The sequence below is a fragment of the Canis lupus genome, chromosome 3, assembly GCF_011100685.1.
Source record: "Canis lupus familiaris isolate Mischka breed German Shepherd chromosome 3, alternate assembly UU_Cfam_GSD_1.0, whole genome shotgun sequence".
NCBI classification, from domain to species: Eukaryota; Metazoa; Chordata; class Mammalia; order Carnivora; family Canidae; genus Canis; species Canis lupus.
The window spans coordinates 58,840,598-58,861,353 of NC_049224.1; the positions used below are offsets into that span (position 1 = coordinate 58,840,598).

Genomic DNA, 20,756 nt, shown 5'->3' on the forward strand with positions numbered 1-20,756 from the left:
CAAGAAAGATTGGGTACTTGTTGGCAATTCTGTTAAACAGTTTAATATTCAAATTACACTCAGTACAATCAAACAGGCAGCAGCAATTTATTAAGCTTCAAATCAGTTGGCAATTGTGAGGTGCCCGAGTACCTGGACTCGCAGGGCAGGGTCGGCAGCAGCCACAGGATTCCAGAGTCAGTCCGCCGTTAGGTAAGTTAAACTGTTGGCTTCCCTGCAGGGCACAAAGTCACTCTGCCTCCCCCAGCACACAGCCTGTGCACTGGACTGTCCCCCTGCCTGGGACTCAGCCAGCCACCCGCCCTATAGTTCTGGGAGGACAGCTGATCTCATTTGTCACCTGAACAAAAAGCAGTGCTGAAAATTAAAACTATGCACGTGTGAAGCTTCTTGGCATCATCAGCTACTGTTGGCATCAGACCTGGCAGAGGGCCATGCCAGTGCCGTGCCTGGACGTGGAGGCCTCACAGCCTTGCCAGGAGCTCACACGCCCAGACTAAGGGGCTCAGGATAACCCTCCAAAAGGCCTGCTGTCTTCAGCGGAAACTGGGAGGATGGCTCCAGCTCACTTTCTCTGCTCGCGGTAAAAGGAGTCGATGATGTCTTTATACTTGTCCAGAACCGTGAGCCGTTTCAATTTCATCGTGGGACCTGAAAGAGTGATTGGAAGGAGGAAGTGAGGCCTGGACTCAGAAGTCTGGGAAGGGGTGTGGACAGGGTCCGGGACAAGGCCGGCCTGCAAGGTGGTGCCCATGACCTGTGCTCCTGGGGCTGCACCCCGGCATGGTCCCAGCGGAGTGATATGCATCACAGAGGACTGGGTCCTGGCACAGCCCCGATAGAGGTTCATGCCCGCCTTCTTTAACTTGCACCCATTTCTCCTCCGTATACTTTCTGCTTTGTCCTTTGGGTGAAGAGATTACTCAGACTATCCAACATAACAGCAGAATGATGGTTTCTTGGTCTCTCAGGGATCATTCTGGAACAGGCGAGCCACTGTGCTGTGAGCGCACAGGCAGCCTGGCAAGGAATAGAGGTCTCTGGCTAACACCCACAAGGGTGAGCAAGAAAGTGGCTCCAGTGGCAGCACCAGGCCAACATTTTGACTACGACCTTGTGAGACCCCCAAGCCAGAACCTCCCCACCGCCCACCGCCCCCGGTTAAGCTGCCCTGGATTTCTGACCCACAGAAATCAAGATAATAAATGCTTATTGTCTCAAGCTGCTAAATTTGGGGGTAATTTGTTACAGAACAGTAGTGAGTGACTGGACTGCCACGTGGGGCATCATGCTTTGTTCGCCTGATGGGCAGGGGACGGCCTGGGCTCGTCAGGCCTCTACCGCAGTCTCTGTGAGCGGTCTTTCCCAGACCATTGTTTTTGGGCTTGGTTCTTCCCTCTGAAGCATGGTTGAAAGGGCTCTGATTCAGGTCAGGGGCAGTGTAGCATCCATATGGCGCTAACACACTCCTGGTTGTGTAACTGGAGACCTCAAAGCCAATTGCATATGTTAGCTGTTTAGAGAGGATACCTGTCCTCCATGTGTTGGCACCAGACGAGCAAATGAGCTGCGGTGTCTATGGCAGCTCAGCAGCTCCCTCGAGGTGCTGGAGGCTCGCCTGGCCGCGAGCACCGCAATGTGCTGCAGCCCAGAGTGACCTCATCCATCCAGCGGGGGCTGCGCCAGAGCCAAGGGACTCCAGCCCACACACTGACAGGGCCTGGGGACCGGCCACTGGTCCCATTGTGATTTCAGGGGGAAATGGCTGCACGGTTCCCACAATGTTAAAGGTTGTAGTTCAAATTAATGGATTCAAAAAAAAGAAAAAATGGATTCCAGCACACATTTTGTGAATGTGGCCGGCTCTCCACAGGCTCATGCCCAGGCACAGGGCAACTGTGACCCCCCCCCGCTGGAAGGAGGTGGCTGTCCACGTGTCTGTGGCTTGCGCTTGTCCTGGCTGCTTCCCGGCAGGTACCTCGAGGGCTCTGCAAAGGCCTCCAACCTCCCACGCAGCCCCTGGAATCATGAAAACAAACAAGCAAGAAAACAAACCCCTACCCAACTCTCCACCGGAGATGGAGAAGTCCTTCTGCAGAATGGCCCACTTCTGGATGTGGTAGGGTCGGGCGGCCGCATTCTTGTTGACCCTCTGGATTCCCTGCTCAATGGCCTGGTACACAGCCTCATCCTTTGTCCCCACGATCTCAGACACGGTGGTGGCTTTGCTGCCCACCCGCTGACAGAACTCCATGGCTTGCTCAGTCAGGTTGTCAGTTGGGTCAGATGTATCGGGGTCCAGCGTGCACTGAAAAGCCAGAGGTCAGGCAGGCTAAGCCTTGCTCTGCGAGACACCAGGCCTGGTCTTGCTGCTGAGGCCAAGGGTGTGGATCACAGAGTTGTCTCAGAGAGAGGGCTCTAGAATGGATAGGCCACCCTGTGGTGGGAGGACACCTGAAAGGACCTCAGCCAGCAGAACTGTGGTCTGCCACAGGGACCTCTTGAGGCCCCACCCATCATCCTGGACTCTGAGCTTCTAGCACCTTCGGGGCTGGGCTGAGCTGGGACGATGAAGGATTGTCGAGGCAGTACTTTACCAGCCGTGTTCCTGCCCCTTAGTGCACGTGGCCAACAGAGGAAAGTCTCGAGATCTGTGGGCGTCCTGGCTGAGCGTGGCTTCTGACCCACGGAACACCTGCCCCTCTAAAGCCAGACCCCCCAACATACCTTCAAGGTGAGAAGCATGGATAGGAACTTCCTCTGGTCCCCGATCAGCATGGCATTGCTGATGATGGGCAGCTCCGTCTTCACGGCCTCCTCGATGGGCACGGGGGGCACATTCTCTCCACCGGCTGTGATGATTAATTCTGGGGAGGCAGGGCGGAGCACCCCAGCACAGGCTTTAGTCCTGGTGCCCAGCTGACCCAGGACACCAGCCTTGGCCAAAGACCCTGGAGGCAGGAGTGGCTGACAGTCCTATGGGTACTCGGCAAGTGGGGGCATGCTCTCAGAAGCCCCTCACACCTGTTGGGGGCACACCTGCTTGGGGGGGTGGCTGTTCCACACTCAGTGTTCCCACTCTTTTGCTCATCATCCAAGACCCTGCCTGCTCAGACTTCCCATCCATTGCCCCCTCTGCCCAACTCGTTCCTCCGTGGACCTTCCCCTGACCCCCTGCAAACCCTGCCAACCCCCCGCACTGCCGTGTACCAGGTCTTGTGCTAAGTGTTGCATGTGCACTGGTTCACTGCCCCCTCATGACCAGCCCATGAGGAAGCTCATTCTACAGATGGGGAAACCAAGGCACAGGGAGGTTGTTAGGTGGCATGTCTTTGTAATGATTCTATTTATTATCACAAATGTTCACAATATCTATGCATTCTTGTTGGCATGCTAGACGGTTTTTGTAATGACATGTCTGAGGTCACATAGTGGAGCAGAGCACAGTGAGGTTCCAGAGCCCCTGCTATAAGCCTCTCACCCTGCCTACACCTTCCCAGTACGCCCTCTTGTCTCTGTCTGGTGCACCCCCTGTTCTGTGGGGGCCAGCTCAGCTGCCCCCTCAGGAAGCCTGCCCTGCTTGAGTGCACACTGGCTCTCCCTGCTCTGAGCGCCTCTCACTGTGTCCACCCCTTGTCCACCGAGTCACTCATTCAGGCTCCACCCAAGACACCTGTGTGAGACCAGGTGTGGGCACTTAGTGCTCTGGTCTCTTCTCTGGAAGGTGGCTCACTGCCAGGCCAGAGGGTAATAAGTGGGCATTTACTAAACACACTGGGACTGCCCCCCCCCCCCATTCTAGTTCAGCGCGCTGATCACATTGTGTGCAGGTCTTATGTGGATGTTGGGCCAGGTAGGGTGAGACAGGCCCTGGCTGCAGGGAGCTCACCAGGCCATGGAATAGGGGTCCACCCAGATGTTGAACACGAACTAGGTCTAACAGGCAGAGGGCATGTGTGCGCAGCAGGTAAGGCAGGGAGGCCAAAGCAGCAGGGGAGCAGGGCCAATCACAGGGTCCCGTGGCCACTGAGGGGCTGCCCAGGCAGGGGGCAGCCCCTAAATGGCTGGGGCTCCAAGTTTCAGGGCACCGGTGGTCGTCGGGGTGAGGTGTGGTTACCAAGGCATGCTGGCCAGAGAGGAAGCCTTCAGACCAGTAGGCTGGGGGTGGGGGGTGGGGGGCAGAGGTGGGGTGGGCGGGGCCTTGGCCTTGTCTTCCTCCTTACCCCTCCCTTCCCACCAGCACCTTTCACACATTAGTAGCACAGAAGCCCTCAGCAAACGGTATAGAAAGGAGCACCTGCCAGAAATCCTCACAAAACACTCAGGAATCAAAGGTCGAAAGCATCCTCCCCCATCAAGACCAGGAGCAATCCACAGACGACCGGGTGGTCTGTGTCTGTTCACCGCTGCTCTCAAGGCCCCACCCACACAAGACTCCAGAGAAACACTCAGAAAAAATGGAAAGGAGGAAACGAAAGTGTTGGGTATTTGAAGACAAGGTCCCAAGACCCCAATCCTGCGCAGAAATCAGCTGGCATGCCGGTGGCATGCACATGGATAACCGCAGTGTGTAAACAGCACCCCAAACATAAACTACTTCGGAGCAGATCTAAGGAGATATGTGCAGAAGTGTCTACACCGAACACAAAAAGACAGTAAACACAAAGCATCGCCAAAGGCAGGACATCTAAGGGAACAGCAGGGATGTTCTTGTGCTGGACGCCGATGACAGGAGCTGCGGGCCAGCTTCCCAGCTGTGACATTTGTCTTTGCTCTTGGTGGTGTGACTGCCCAGAGGTTTGTTTTGTCTTTAATGCAGTACAGTTTTGTGAGTCCCCCTCCACAGCTCCTGTAGCAGGAGTCCCAGGTAGACCCTCCTCCTTCCTATAGGATGAAGGGTTTCTGTGTTCCTCAGAAGCAGGGAGGGCTTCGTTCTTCATAAATAAATGTTCTATCATGCACGAACTAGTTTATTCTGTGATGCCTTCTAGATGTGCTGGCACAAGGCATGGACTCCCTGTGGCTGTCTTCTGACTTTCTGTTTGCAAGATGCTGCTGGACGGTGTGGCTGACCGTGGGCACCACGACCTGCCCCTTATGTCGGAGGCCTGGGCTCTGCATTTCCCAGGATTAGCCGGCTTCTGGCTTGGGAGACTCACGTTTCGTGACGTTGTGGAAGTAGACACCCATTTCTGTCTTTGTCCATGAATGAGGATATTCAATTTTTGTTAAATGCCTTCGCAATATATGCAGACATGATGATAAACATTTTAAAGCTCCATTAAAAGGATTTGTTATATTATATATCCTGCATTTCCTGAATAATTCCACTTAGTCATGATGGGTTATGTTTTATGTGCTGGCATAGGCTGTTTGCTACTATTTAATTTAGGATGTTAGCATATGTATTCATACAAATTGGTAATCTACGGTTTTCTTTTTAAATACAATCTTTCAGATTTTGGTGTCAATGTTAGACTCACCTCACTGAAAATTTGAAAGTTTTCCTTCTTTTCTATGCTCAAAATCAGGTGAAGTGCTGTTGTGATTCCTCAGTGAACCTGCTGGTCATGGTGTGTTGTGTGTATGTGTCAGGGGGATGGTCCCTGTTTGTTCCTTGGGAATCCATCTCTTTAAGTTTTACTGTCTTTTCTGGAACTGCTTGCATTTCCCCAGAAAATGACCTAAGTCATGTTTCTAAATATATCTGCACAGTGCTGAGCGATCTATTCCACGTTTATGGATTGGACGATGCGATATTGCAAGGAGATACATTCTCACCAAATTAATCCACAGATCTGATGGAATAAAAATAAAAATCTTGGCAAGTGTTTGGAGGTTGTCCTACAGATAAAGACAGAGGCTGCAGGCCTCACACAGCCTGATGTCAGGCCCCATCACAGAAAATCTCAGGGTCCCAGGACAGGCAGCCCAGGTGCCTCCCACAGTCCCCTGGTGGGTGATGCCCTGAGGAGAGGCTGGGTCAGGGGCTACTGACCTGGAGAAAAGGCATCTGGGTCCCAATCTCTAACCATACTGTTGTAAAAGGTGGTCCAGCTGGGCCTTCCCAGGTGCAGCTCCTCACTGGCCGGCACCAAGCCAAGCCCTAGGCGGCGCTCTCGACCCACCTGAGCCACTGGAGATTGTGTGTGCAGCCTCAAGGCTCAGTCCAGGCTCCCCGACTCTGTCCTGAAAGTCAGTCCTCTGTGGCCAGCAGGACCCAGGCTGGATAGCACCCCGGCCTGCGCGATTTCCAGAGCTGTTCACCCACTCCCTGAGCTGGTTTCCCCTGGGAAACGGTGTGGACTCCCCAGATGGATGTGTTTGGGCTTACGCTCCCTTAGGCAAAGTCCCCAGCTGACCGCTGGGAGGGCCACAATCTTCACGGGAAATTTCTTTGAAGTCTCCTGTTTTATTTTATTTTTTTTTCCTGTTTTATTTTAAATGCTATATCCAATCTGTGTTCTTGATATCATGCCCACATTTGCATGTAAAATTCACACTATGTCCCAGAATCTTCTGGAAAGACCTGCTTTGCTTTTCCAGGGAGTCTGGATCCAAGCTCCACCATTTCCTAGCTGGGTGACCTGACACAAGTCCCTTCACCTCTCTGGGTGTCCTCATCAGGAAGCCAATGTGAGAGTGCCCCCAGGACACAGCAGCGAGGTCCAGGTGCACAGACTTGACTCCTCCGGGCTCAGGACTCCTGGGCACAGATGGCGGAGCGCACCCCCCACTCCCCTGCAATACACACGCCTGCAACTGCCAAGCCGGCCAGTGGCACTCACCTTTGAGGCGCCCAGTGATGTAGAGGAAGCCGTCTGCATCCAGGCGTCCAGTGTCACCCGTGTGTAGCCAGCCCTCGGCGTCAATGGCCTCCCGCGTCTTGTCCTCCATGTTCAGATAACCCATGAAGATTGTGCGGCCCCATAGACAGATCTCCCCGACGCCCTCCGAGTCCTCGTTCACCACTTTCGCCAGGCAGCCGGGCACCACCTTCCCAGAGCTGGGGTTGGTCAGGGGGCTCAGTCAGGCCTCAGCCCAGGGACAGGCCCCAGCTGGGAACTCCAGGTCTGCAACCTCTCACTCTTCCCAATGGCCAGAAGGCGTCCCCTCCCAGCATTTTTGTATTTTAACAGGGACTTAGAGGTAGAGCCAATAAGGTAATGATGGAGGAAGGACGGCACAATCTCAAGCTCTGTGATGGGCCAGCAGGACGGTGAGGGGGCAGGGTAAGGTCACAACAGGTAATCCCTCCATTCTCCCCAGAGCTGACTACCCTGCCTGCCTACCAGAGGATCAGCCCTATCCCCCCAACCTCCTCCTGTCCCCGCTATCCATCCCTGGCCAAGTGAGGCACCCTCCCACATACCCCACCCACAGGACAGAGGGAAATCCCTCCCCCAGAACCTGCTCAAGGCCCCAGGGCTGCAAGGGCCCCATGACACTTGGGTGCAGACCACCTGTGGGAGACAGGCCTCCAGTGGACCCAGCCCAGGATGGACCTGGTGACACCTGAGACCCAAACAGCAGTGGGCACCAAGGATGTCAACAAGGGCATGTGGGCACACACGTACCTATAGAGCCGGTAATTGTAGGGGCTGGACATGAAGTGCGGGCCTGACGTCTCACTGAGGCCATAGCCCGCATACAGGCGGATGTTGAGGCCCAGGAAGAAGTGCTGCGTCTCGGCTGTCATGGGAGCTGCTCCATAGAAGCTCTTCTGACATTTGGCAAAACCAAGTGCCTGGCGGACCTTGGCCAGCACTAGGTAATCTGCCAGTCTGGCTGTGAAGGGCTTCAGGTCACTGGTGGGGGAGAGAGACTGGTCCACAGAGGGACACACATGTGTTCACGTGTACCAGGTGGGCATTGGGCAGGTACACGCTGGCTTGGAGACAGATGTGTGCATGCACCTGTGTGCACTACGTCCTGAGCTTGGAGGTCAGAGTGGGCTGTGAACAGGTGCACAGGCAGCAACATACAATAAAACACAGGGCGGAGATGTGAAGTATGTCTGCACAGACATGCATGTGCAAAGGTGTGTGATCCCACCTGAAGCCCACAGATGAGTCGTTCATGTATAGTCAATTCCCATGACTATGCAAATGAAGCCATATTTGCAGACATGTGTACACACCTCACCAGACATGATACAGTTTCACGGAATCACCAGTAATGGAAAATATTTCTAAATTGGAACCAGCCAGGTCCATGCCACTAACCCTCCCAAACACTATTGTGTGAATCTGGGAAGCCGTCAGAAGGCTGCGGGTCCCTCGGCAGCTGGAAAGACTGAGTGCTCATCTCTGTGGCCCTCAGCTCCAGCCCCCTACAGAGTCAGGAAACCTTCAGGAGCCATTGTCAGAGGAGGTGAATGCTGCCCAGACAGAGAGAGTCAGTCTTCCTGGTCAGAACCCAGGGATGGGGTGACAGTCTCCTGTAGAGTCTGGGAAGAGATCTGAAGCCCGGCCCCCGAGTGGGCTTCTGCACAGGGGTCCCCTGGACCAGCCCAGCCTATCAGATCCTTGGTTGCTTACTGGAGTTATGCCCCAGCCCTGATACCTCCCAGACTCCTGCCCCCTGTCCCTCCATACCTGCCCGGGCAGGTGAGGTTCTGCTCCAAGGTCACTGACATGGCCCAGAGCAGCATCTTGCGCCGGATGAAGCCAGACTGAGCCGTCACCTCCTGGATCCTCTCCATGATCTTCTCCCATACGCGAGGCACCCCCATGTGGGACGTGGGCTCCACCTCCCGCAGTGTGTTCAACAGGCTCCCCTGTCCAGTGCCAGAGAGGAAGGCCTGCTGGCTCAGTGCCAGGAAGCCCCCACACCACAGGCAGCTGCACGTACCTCCCAGGCACCCACCCACACAGGTGCATACACCCACCTGCACACAACCTGTCCCATACTGTCAGCCTCCACTGGGCGGCCATCCCCATTGTTCATGGGCCAGATGCTTCAATGCTCTTCAGTCCCCTCTCAGCCCTGGCGGTGGCCACTCTTTCTTCTCTAACCCAAACGTGACCATCCCGTTCCCCTAAGCAGTGACTAGTTTAGGGATGGACGAGGGACACCATTTGGGCCAGGAGGGGCAGATGGAGGGGGATCTGTGGGGGGGCGTCTGGGAGAGCTCTCCTCACAGTTGAAACAAGTTTCCAAAGAATGGGTGCGGCATAGGAGACTAGGAAGCAGGGCAGGGCCGTGGCCATCTGTGGCCTTGCTCTGAGGACGATGTACCCCTTCATGGCACGTGGACCCTCTCCTTATGGGACACCTCAGCCCCTTCTCAGGTGGTCACGTGGGCTGTGCTAACAGCAATGGGAAGAATTCTGACCGCGAAATGCACCTGCCCGCTCACAAGTGCACACGCCAGCCCTCCACCCCCCATGAGTGTACCCGGGGGTATGCTGCTGCCCACACACTCGGACACCTGCTCTGCAGAGGGACTGACCTTCAGGGCATCAGGCTCGGCAAAGCAGACCTGCGCCCCCCACTGGATGCCTGTCCACAAGTCGTAGATCTGAGCAGCAATGTGGCTGAGGGGCAGGTAGCTGACCACCACCTCCTGCTGGACTTCTGCTGGCTGAATGTCGCCAGCCTGGCTGCCATACCGGGCTGTCCATGTGATCTGGAGGACAGGCAGATGGGCCCTGGCGTGTCCCCAAGCCTGCCCTGGAAGTGCTCACCCCGGGGGCTTGGGCTACTTCTGGAGGGCCTCCTCCCAGCCATCTCTGCAGGGAGTGCCCAGCGCAGACCTCCCTCCCCTCTTCCTCACCACCACTGTATTCGCTCTGGACCACAGACCCAAGGGCTGTCCTATGTCTCCTGCACCCTGAGCAGCAGGGCCAGAGGGCTGCTAGGGCAGGTCCAGTGCACAGGTCCACCCGCAGCTCACACCCACCCATCTGGGATCTGTCCTACATTGTCCTGACTCAGCATCACGCCCTTGGGGCTCCCAGTGGTGCCGGAGGTATAGATCAGTACGCAGCACTGGTTAGGCTGCTGCGTGTTGATGATGGCGTCCAGTGTCTCCTCAAGCAGCTCATCCCCCAGCTCCATTAATTCCTCCATCTGCAGCCAGGAGGGAGGGGCCGGACACCTGATCAGCTGGGCAGCTGGGCAGGCCCCACCTGCCCCCTGGGCCCTCCACCCATACCGTGTACACATTGGCCATCTTCTTTGGAGGAGCTTCTCCATATATCACTACTGCCTTCAGATGTGGCAGATTTTTCCAGACCTGTGTTGGCAGGAAAAGCAATGGGGATTTATTAAGAAAAAGTTACCTGCTGAGAGGAGCCCCATCTCCAGGTGTCAGTCAGCCTGCCAGGCACCGGTCACCGGGTTCCCATGCTCCTACCTCTGACCCAGTGGTACACCTGCCTTCTTCATGCATAGCTATACCTCAAGAGAAAACCAAGCATCCCAAGGCCTGTTATCCCACGTTAGAGACCTTTGTAGGAGAGAAAGGGATGGGGGGGGGGACAGAGAAGGAGGGGAGCAGAGAGGGGAGGGGGACAAAAAGGGGGGAGGGAGAGGGAGGGAGGAGAATAGGATTTGGTTATCTTGCTGAGTGGAGGTCACAGCCCAGAGATCAGGAAAGCCATGATGGCTAGAAGCTGTGGGACCGGACACTAGTGAGGAGAAACTAGGAAGAGAGAGTTCTAGAAATCTCTGGTCATGTCCCTGTGCTCCGGAGTGTTTGCTGCGTACTAGCATGCAGGGTGGAGAGTGAAGCCCAGGGCAGGAGCTCCTGAGGGGCCAGAACCATCCATGTTGGGATGGGGTGCTCAGTGGGACCCAGAAAAGCCAACCTATAGCCCTGGCGTTAAAAGGAGCCTTAGAGCAAAGGGCCTGTAAACCTGCCCAAAAGGTTAAACACAAGTCTCAAAGTAAAGTTCAGAGAGAGAGAAAAACAGGAAAAACATGATCCTGGGAGAAGACCAGAACACCCAACATACATGTAATTGGAGTCCCAGGAAATATTTTTTAAAAATTGAAAAGCAGTCTGAGAAATTTCCAAATTTGATTATAAATCCACCAATTCAAGACTCGCAATGAAGGCGGGCTCAGTCGGTGAAGTGTCTGCCTTTGGCTTGGGTCATGATCTCGGGGTCTTGGGATTGAGTCCCACATTGGGCTCCCTGCTCAGCAGGAGTCTGCTTCTCCCTCTGCCTCTGCCCCTGCTTGTTCTCTCTCTCTCTCTTTCTTTCATAATAAATACATAATTTAAAATTTTTTTATTTTAAATACATAAAATCTTAAAAAAAAACTCACAATGAACTCTAAGCAGGATAAACACAAGTAAAAACCACACTAAGAGACAATATAATCAAATTGCTAAACACCAGTAATAAAAAAAAAAAAATCTTAAAAGCAGCCAGAGAAGAAAAAAGAACCTCTTACGCTATTGGTGGGAATGCAAGCTGGTGCAGCCACTCTGGAAAACAATGTGGAGGTTCCTCAAGAAGTTGAAAATAGTTACCCTACAACCCAGCGATTCCACTACTGGGTATTTACCCCAAAGGACATAAACACAGTGATTCGAAGGGGCACCTGTCCCCCAGTGTTCATAGCAGCAATGTCCACAGCAGCCAAAACTGTGGGAAGAGCCCAGATGTCCACTGACAGATAAATGGATAAAGAAGATGTGGTGTATACACAATGGAATATCACCCAGCCATCAAAAAGAATGAAATCTTGTCATTTGCAACAACAAGGATGGAGCTAGAGAGTATTATGCTGAGTGAAATGAGTCAGAGAAAGAAATTATCATATGATCTCACTCATATGTGGAATTTAAGAAACAAAACAAATGTGCAAAGGGGAAAAAAGAGGCAAACCAAGAATCAGATTCTTTTTAAAAAAGATTTTACTTACTTATTTTAGAGAAAGAGCACGCAAACAAGGAGGGAGAGGGACAAGCATGCTCCATGTAGAGCATCGAGCCTAAGGCGGGACTTGATCCCATGACCCTGAGATCAGACCTAAGGGAAACCAAGAATCAGATGCTTAACTGACTGAGCTCCCCAGGCACCTCCAAGGAAGAAACTTTGAACACAGAGAAGACACTGCTGGTCACCAGGGGGAGCTGGTGGTGGGGGCATGCGGGAACAGGTGATGGGGATAAAGGAGGGCACGTGTCCTAATGAGCACCGGGTGGTGTAAGGAAGTGCTGAATCACTATAGTGTTACACCTGAAACATATTAATATTGCTGAAAACTAAAATTATATCAACTACACTGGAACTAAAATAAAAACTTAAAAAAATCAAAAAAATAAAGTAAATAAAAGCAGCCAGAGAAACAAGCTACCCTAGATACAGGGAGAAGATACAAAGATACAAAGTTTCTTCTCATCAGAAACTATGTAAAGTTGAAGACCTTGGAATGGAATCTTTAAAAGGCTGAGAGAAAGAAAAAGAAAAAGAAATCCTATCAACACAGAATTTTAAACCACATGAAAAGACCTTTCAAAAAAATGAAAATAAACATGTTTTCAGATATGCATTGCAAGAAATGTCGAAGAAAATTCTCAAGGCAGGAAGACCATGGCCAAAGCAAATGTGAGGGAAGGAAAACTGTCAGAAATGGCCAATGCGGGCTGCCTGGGTGGCTCAGCGGTTGAACACCTGCCTATGACCCAGAGCGTGATTCCAGAGTTCTGGGATCGCGTCCCACATCGGGATCCCTGCAGGGAGCCTGCCTATGTCTCAACCTTCTCTCTGTGTCTCTAATGAATAAATAAAATATTTTTAAAAAATGGCCAGCGTGTGGGTAAATATGAAATACATTTTTCCTTCTTTTAAAATGCCTTTGAGGGATCCCTGGGTGGCGCAGCGATTTGGCGCCTGCCTTTGGCCCAGGGCGCGATCCTGGAGACCCGGGATCGAATCCCACGTCGGGCTCCCGGTGCATGGAGCCTGCTTCTCCCTCTGCCTGTGTCTCTGCCTCTCTCTCTCTCTCTCTCTCTCTCTGTGTGACTATCATAAATAAATAAAAATTAAAAAAAAAAGTTTAAAATGCCTTTGAATGATCCTCGACTGTAGAAAACAATGAGTTGTAGGGTTTGTAACCTGGATGGTAGTAGAATGGAGGCAAGGGCGCCAAGGATGGGGAGGAGGAGGGATGTTGGCGGGAGCCCCTGCGTGGAGTAGCAGAACCCCGTCCTGGCGTAGGCAGTGAGAGTTGTGTAATAGCCAAGCAGACCGGGCTGAGTTAAACACGCAGAAGGTAAACCCCAGAGCAACACTAATGCAATAACTAACTAGCCCCTGGAGATAGAATGGAATAATGAAAGACGAAATGTAGATAAGAAACTCAGGCCAAAGGAACTCAGGACAGAGGGGACGCAGGCCAAGGAGAAGATGGGAGATAGAGAAACAGTCGGTTTACAGACAGTGTGGTCGGGTGGGAAGGGCGAGACCCAGCTCTCTGTTGTCCACGAGAAACCTGCTGTCAACACAGGGACACAGGTGGGTTACATGGGACTCAGGGCAGGCATCAAGCAGGAGACGTCTGCGGTTTATCAATTTAAGACACAGTAGCTCCTTTTCAGGAACGTTTCTTACTGATAAAGGTGCTGTTGCACCAAGAGGACAGATGAGCCTAAAGACATGTACATCACAGCACTTCAAAGTATATGAAGCAAAACCCAATAGAATGGAAAGGGGAAATGGGCAAACCCACAGTAATACCTGCAGATTCCACACTCCCTCTCTGAGTCTTTCATGGAAAAGTAGACAGAAAATCAATAAGGACAGACAATTTAAACCTTATGGACACCATCAACCATGCTGACATCATTAACTTTCATAGGGCGTTGTACCCAACAATTGCAGAATGCACCTTCTTTCAAATTGGCCCCGAACATTCGTCAAAACAGACCACACTGCGCCTGGCGCAATGCCAACAGGGCACTCCAGAGAGCACAGAGCCCCAGATAGTGAGAGAAAATTCTTCCTCTGGAGGAGAGTCCCAGCCGATGACTTAGAAAACCAACATTTTGCCACCACTCATGAAATAATTAATTCAGGCAAAGACCATCAGGGCTCGAAGGTTAATGGGAAATGCCACAGTGGACGACAAGCAGTGCCCCCTCCCCAAATGCGCTGATGCTCAGCTGCCCGCGGGGTACGGGGCGGGGGGGGGGGGAAGCAGGCGTCTGAAATGCATGAAGCCTTTCCATCTTACAGCAATGACAGAAGTTAGCGGTTGAGTTGAGCAGCAGGGAGAATGTGGGACACTGCTCAGGACAGCCGACCTAGTTCCACAGCCTGTCAATGGCAAAGACTCCTACATGGTCAGAAGCACCCATGGGCGTGTTCAAGGCAGGGTGCTGGCCCCACGCCCAGTGTCCCCTGCAGGAGTTCCAGGTGGGGCATGCAAGGCTGCTGGTGTCCACACGGAAGCAAGGTGGGGCTTTGCTTTGAATTAAAAGACCCTTGGAGACTCTGCAGCAGCAGCCCGTGCCCTGGGGCAAGTATTTCCTAACTCAAGTCTCTTCAGTTGCAAATGGTCAGGGGGACGGCATCAAGGGTCCCTGGTGAGACCCAGAGCCAGAGCCCAAGCCCAGAGCCCGAGCTGGGCAGGATCTGCTGGGAGGCATGTAAAACTCCCCTGCCCTCCCTGCCTGGGATCCTGGGGAGCCCATGTGGAGAGTGAAGAGAAGGACCCCTGCCTGCCTGGCTCTCAGGGAAACCAGGAAGATTGAGGCCCAGAGAAGTTGGCTTGGGGGACCTGGTCAGCTCTTGGCTGCACATGGGGCTAGTGACTCCTTTGCTTCAGAGCCCTCTGGGGCCTGCAAAGCCCCCGAACCAAGGGACATCAGAGCCCACGAGTCCCAGGGCACCCGGGCAGGACAGTGACAGGATGCCCCTGATGGTTATCACTCTCTAAACTCTTGCACCCTTTTCTATCTCGTGAATGGCCTGAGTGCTTGGGGTGTGGGTGTGGGTGTGAGCAGGGGTGCCAAGGTCAGCTCAAGTTCACCTCTACCTCTCACAGCAACTCACTATGGCCCCGATAATTCGCACCCCCTCCACTCCCTGATCTCAGGCATGTATATGACCCAGACAGGATGGAGACATCCGAATGAGATCCTGAAAACACGTCAGAGGTTCCCACGGGGGCAAGGCAGTCCCCTTCCTACAACGGTGAGCCAACTGGACGGATCTTAGTTGTAACACAAAAGCAGGTCCAAAGTGCCCATTAAAAAGAGGGTTTTCGAAAGAATCCAAAAGGGCAGGGACAAGGGAGCACTCCTGGGGACTCCTGCCAGCCATTGGAGGGGCCTGGAGGCTGCAGGCAGGACAGGCCCGCTGGGCCCTCATCTGAAACCAACCAAGCAGGGCAGCAGCAGAGTGTTCACCCAGGCACAGGCCCAGGAGACCCACTTGTTTCCCCACTGAGATGCTGGTGGGGTGCGAGGCTCCCTCTGCACCCTCCTCCCCAGCGACTGTGGCTCGGGACCATGTGATGAATTCCCTTCTGGTCCCAACGCAGCCCCTGGGTCCCCGTGCTGTCCTCACCAGCTCCCTTGATTGGCTCTCCCGGTTCCCTTATAAAACCTAGCGTCCTTCCCCTGCTGCCACCTTTACCAGGGACAGAACGTGGAGCAAGCCGTGCATCACCTCTCTGGCACTGTTTCCTTGTCTGTAGGATGGTGTTGCAAGACAGTTTCTTGGGGCCTCTGAGATGTAGGCTGGTGCTCAGCACCTGAGCTCTGTTATCACCATGGAGCTCTGGGGCCTCCTCCCTGAGACCCCTCGGCCCCTCAGGGCTGAGATGTACATGGGGTAGATGAGATGCCTTTCTAAACCTCCAGGTTATGAAAGCCCCCTAAGTCCTAAAAACAATCCCTTTCTTTCTTCCCATGAAAGTCAAGACTTAAGCAATATAATAATTGAAAAGCACATATAGGATACTGCTATGGTTTAAAAAAAAAGGGGGGGGGTGGGGGCAGCCCAGGTGGCTCAGCCGTTTAGCGCCACCTTCAGCCCAGGGCGTGATCCTGGAGACCCAGGATGGAGTCCCATGTAGGGCCCCCTGCATGGAGCCTGCTTCTCCCTCTGCCTGTGTCTCTGCCTCTCTCTCAGTCTCTGTGTCTCTCATGAATAAATAAATAAAATTAAAAAAAAAAAGAAAAAGGATACTGCTATAGATTGAATCGTGGCCAAGTCTCCGGCTTGGGCCCCTCTGGGGATCCAGATCCCACAGTCCTGATATCAGGGGCAGGTCAGGAGCCGGGGCCCTGATGACATCTCCAAACCAGAGCCAAGCCACCACGTCGATCCCAGAGGCCTCTGGGATGTAAGGAGCCCTTGAGATCTTGCAGGCGGCCAGTGCAGCTGGGCCAGCTCAGGGGTGTCCCTAGGCCACCACACCCTGGCCGTGGTTCATGTGGGATATAGACAATCAGAGGTGGATGTTAAGTAAATCCCACCCTGCAGTGGAGATCTAGCTGGCTCAAGGGGTGCTTTCAAGTTCTTGCTATGCCCCCGCTGTCCTTAGAAGACTTTATAAAACTTGTACCCCCTGCCCCATGGCAGCCCCCCACCCCTGACTCTGCACTAAAAGTCAGGTTCTAGTGCTCAGGCTGTCCCAGCCCTGGGCCACCCTCCAGGCACCAATCCTTCTGCCAGCAGAGGACCCAGTGCCCACGGGAAGACCCTGCCCAGAGGGAGAGCCACGGGAGGCAGTGGACCTGCAGGTGGCCCTAGCCCAAGGCCCTGCCACCCCCTCCTGGGTTCCCCAATCTTCAGTGTCCCCACCCAGCCAGTGGGTAAGCACCCTCTGCCCTGCCTTGTTCTATGTGTATCTATATTTCATGGGGTTGCTGTTGAGCATGAGGAGGACCCCAGGAGGGAGGGTGGAAAAGTCATCTGTGAGCTGGACGACCGCACGGACACCTGGCCTCTGGCCCCCACATCCGCCTCCGCCTCCCCCTCCCGCAAACCTTCAGGATCTTCTCCAGCTGCTTCTGTGTGTCAACCACAATGATGTTGGCACGGCTGTCGTGGGCAATGTACTGGCAGGCCTCAGAGGAGCTGGTGGTGTAGATGCCAGTGACAATGCCGCTGCAGGAGACCCAGGAAAAGTTTGTGTCTGAGCTGGAGCAGAAGGCCACTCCCTCAGCCCAGCCTCTGCCCCAGAGAGCTGCCACACCCGGATGGGCAGGGCTCCCAGACCAACTCAGCACCGCTGTTCCAGCAGCGGGGGCCGAGGGGTACCCAGAGGGCACCTGGGAGGAGATGGGGTCTGTGGAGGGCACAGGGGCCTCTGAAAAGAGGAAACAGCTCTCTTCCCACTCTCTGCCCGCCCCTGACCCACCAGACACTCTGCTTCTCCCCCAGCCACTCACCCTGCAAATACTGTGCCCACCGCCGAGAAGAACCACTCTGGGGAGTTGAAGCCGAGAATGGCCACGCTGTGGGCCTGCTCCAGGCCGAGCTCCAGGACCAAGGCAGACAGGTCAGGTCAGCAGGCATGGAAGGGGGCCTCTTGCTCCCAGCAAGGCCCCTTCCAGACCACAGGGACCACCCGCCCTGGCTGAACCCAGTGGGAGATGCCCTGGGCCCTCGCTGCCCCTCCAGGGGCCTTCCAGGGAGTGGGGGCCTCCACCCAGCACACCTGGCAGCCCAACCCACCTGGCACATGTGAACACAAGGGAAAAACAAGTGTGGAGTGGCTGACAGGCGTGGGGAGGGCTCCTAAAGCATCAGAGCCCTGGTCCAGGGCCCAGCACACACCCATGGCCCCAGAGAGGGTAGTGGTTTTGCAGTTGTTTGTCCTAAAGGCTTGCCAGGTGGGGGTCAGGGGGAGGTTGTCGAGGGCCCAGAGCTGGAAGGCAGGGCTGGGGAAGGGAAGGGCTACATCTCCAGGGCCTCACCTTGAGGAAGCCCTTGGCAGTTCTCCGGGCCAGCAGATAGTACTGAGAATAGGAGATGTGTTCCCACGTGCCCTGACGCTTGAAGCCCAGAGCACTCAGGTCCCCGTACTTGTCCAAGGCCTCATAGAACATCCGGTGCACAGTGTAGGGGGGCTGCGGGCAGGCCGGGTGCAAGCGTGGGCGCACACGGCCATCGGCCCGGGTGGTCCACAACGTCTCCTCTGTGGGGGAGGGGAAACCATAGCTGGGACCAGGCTGGCCTAGGGTCATCCCTCCGGGCCCTGGTCCTCCTGTGGGCAGAGCTCCCCAGCCTCTGGCCCCAGCCATGCTTTGGGTCCTGGGCCATGGGTGCTGGTGGACAAGCAAGGGACTGGGGTAGGTGGGAGGCTGCCTGGAGGAGGCAGTCTGATCTGCAGCCCTGAAGCCGGGCAAGGGTTCAGGATGTCACGAGGAGGTGGAAGCCATAGAGACATCGGGGGCCTGGACCTTTTCCTGTCTTCATGGCACCGGGCCTGGCTCCCGGAGGCCAGGTGGTCAGCAGAAGCTGGGCCTCCTCTGAAGAGCAGGGCACCAGACCTCAAGGGTTTCCTTCCTTCCTCTGCTTCCTGAGAACTGGAGACCCAGCTGGACAGAGGGTCAAAGCCGCAGAAACAGCAGCCTTCCCAAGGGGGTGCCTGGGCACAGATGGCTGGGACTAGCCTGAAATATTTCCCAGCCACAGGGACAGCCTTCCCTCGTGCCCACCAGGTGCCCCACCCCCAAACCCCCATCCTTGGGATCCAGCCAGCAACACAGGGGCTGGCGCCTCATCTTGCAGACGGGGCAGCGGCAGCTCAGAGAGGCCCAGTCATTTTCCCGAGGCCACAGAGCAGCCTGGTGTGCCCAATGTCACTGCTCACGGGTGGGCCACCATCCAGCCTGCCAACTGCATGTAGTAGGTGGGATCAGATTTGGGTTCAGCACGTGAGACTTTGGGTCTATTTTCAAGGAGGAAAGGCAAGGATTCAATCATCAGGGATGATAAGAGGATCAAGGGAAATGGTGTATATGAAGAACCCCGGCACCTCATCGGTGCTCGATAAATGCACACTAATGCTTTTCCAAGTTCTCCAAATTCTGAGGAGGCTTGGATGTGTAGTCTAGATGCTTCTGTCCATGGGGCCTCCTTTCCCCAGGCCAGCACCGTCATTCTCAGCAGATGATCTGCGGGGGAAGGAGGGCAGCTCTGCCACCTACTGGCCGGACGGTGTGCGTGGTCCCAGTGGGCACATGTCCTTTTCAGGCGACAGGACCTCTGAACCTCAGACATTTGGCTTGCGTGTGGACTGTGAGGTTGTGACAGAAAGAGGTGCAGACCCCAGGCTAGGGCAGGACAGCTGGTTCCTCCTTCTGAGGAGGCCACTGAATCTGCTACACAAAGATGTGCATAAGTGCTACTTATGACAATCAAAATGAGGAAACTACCAAACACCTGTCAGCTGCTGAGCAAAAGTCAAATGTGGCTCTCCACACCTGAGAATACAGGTCCGCTCTGCAAAGGCACCCGGGACTGGTCTGGACCCAACGCACCTGAGCCTCAGAAGCCTGTTCAGTGAAAGCAGCCAGAAGGAAATGACAGCCTATTGAAGGGAACTGTTCAGAAAAGGCAGACAGGAGACATGGTAGGGTAGTGGTTGCCTGCTGGCAACAGGGAGTCACCCCAGACGGGCACTAAAGATATTTTTGGGGTGATGGAAATGTTCTAAACTTAGATCACAGTGAAACTGGTGCAACTATAAAAATTTGCTACAAATAATTGAAAAGAATAATTTTTTTTCAGTGAAAACTCATTATTTTAAAATGGTAAATTTGATGCCGTACAATTATACCCCAATAAAGCAGTTCTAATACCTGGGCAGCTGTTCCCTTCCTGGCCCCTAAACCAGAAAAGGTGGATCCTCCCCACAGGTGCTCCTCCCTGAGGGTACTCTTCCTCCCTGAAGGTGCTCCTCCCCATGGCTCCTCTTCCCCATGGCTCTTCCTCCCCATGGCCACTCCTCCTGATGGCTCCTCCTCTCCTGCCAGTGCTCTGCTGCATTTACCCATTGTCCCCTGATTGCCAAGATCAGAGACAAGTTTTATAATCTGTTGCTACATCTTCCCTCAGCCAGAAGTTTTAACTTTATTATTTTTTTTCAAAAGTTTTAACTTTAACACATAATCTTTTTTAAAATCACAAAACAATATGTACTTGTCAGAAATAGGACACAGTTTAGAAATGTGTGATATAAAACCTCATGGGCTGTCCTGAACTCTACGCCTCTAGGGAGCCTTGCTGATGTTGGGCGTGTGTGCACCGTACTCATACAAACACGCACAAGGAAGTTAGACTTTCTCTTGTCACTGGGGCCGCTTTCATTTTCTATCCAAAGGACAAAAAGGACCCTGTTACTCTTGTGTTATTTATTTATTTTTTTAAGATTTATTTATTTACTTTAGAAATTGAGAGTGAGTGGGAAGGAGAAGGGGAGGGAGAAGCCCACTTGATCTCAGAACCCCGGGATCATGAAATGAGCTGAAACCAGGAGTCAGACACTTAACCTAATGAGCCACCAGGCACCCTGGGCCTTGTTACTATTGTATTAGTCAAGTGTAATAAACCCCAAATGCCCAAAGGAGTCAGGTGGCTCAGGTGTCAGCATCACAATAAATAATGTGTAATGATGGGCGCCTGGATGGCTCTGTCAGTGAAGCATCTGCCTTCGACTCAGGTCAGGACCTCAGCGTCCTGGGTGGGGAGTCTGCTTCTCTCTCTCCTCTGCCCCTCCTGCCCCCAGCTCATGTGCTCTCTCTCTCTCAAATAAATAAATAAAATCTTTAAAAAAAT

The 20,756-nt window shown here is 53.8% G+C and overlaps 1 protein-coding gene across 5 annotated transcripts in view; it reads right to left on the reverse strand.

Annotated features, from left to right (window-relative positions):
• Positions 1-27: 27 nt before the first annotated feature.
• ACSBG1 (acyl-CoA synthetase bubblegum family member 1) overlaps positions 28-20,756 on the reverse strand; it is a 47,886-nt gene continuing 27,157 nt past the window's right edge. For 4 of the 5 annotated variants that reach the window (XM_038533044.1, XM_038533047.1, XM_038533046.1 and 1 more), the window contains 12 exons: positions 17,891-18,111; positions 17,363-17,451; positions 16,958-17,078; positions 10,160-10,240; positions 9,925-10,074; positions 9,455-9,631; positions 8,598-8,779; positions 7,578-7,808; positions 6,789-7,006; positions 2,728-2,867; positions 2,062-2,308; positions 28-651 (listed from right to left, as the gene is read on the reverse strand). In XM_038533044.1, coding sequence (XP_038388972.1) covers positions 566-651; positions 2,062-2,308; positions 2,728-2,867; positions 6,789-7,006; positions 7,578-7,808; positions 8,598-8,779; positions 9,455-9,631; positions 9,925-10,074; positions 10,160-10,240; positions 16,958-17,078; positions 17,363-17,451; positions 17,891-18,111 — 1,943 coding nt within the window. In that variant the 3' untranslated portion in view covers positions 28-565. The remainder of the gene's footprint in view (positions 652-2,061; positions 2,309-2,727; positions 2,868-6,788; positions 7,007-7,577; positions 7,809-8,597; positions 8,780-9,454; positions 9,632-9,924; positions 10,075-10,159; positions 10,241-16,957; positions 17,079-17,362; positions 17,452-17,890; positions 18,112-20,756) is intronic. The other variant, XM_038533048.1, reaches the window with a different exon arrangement.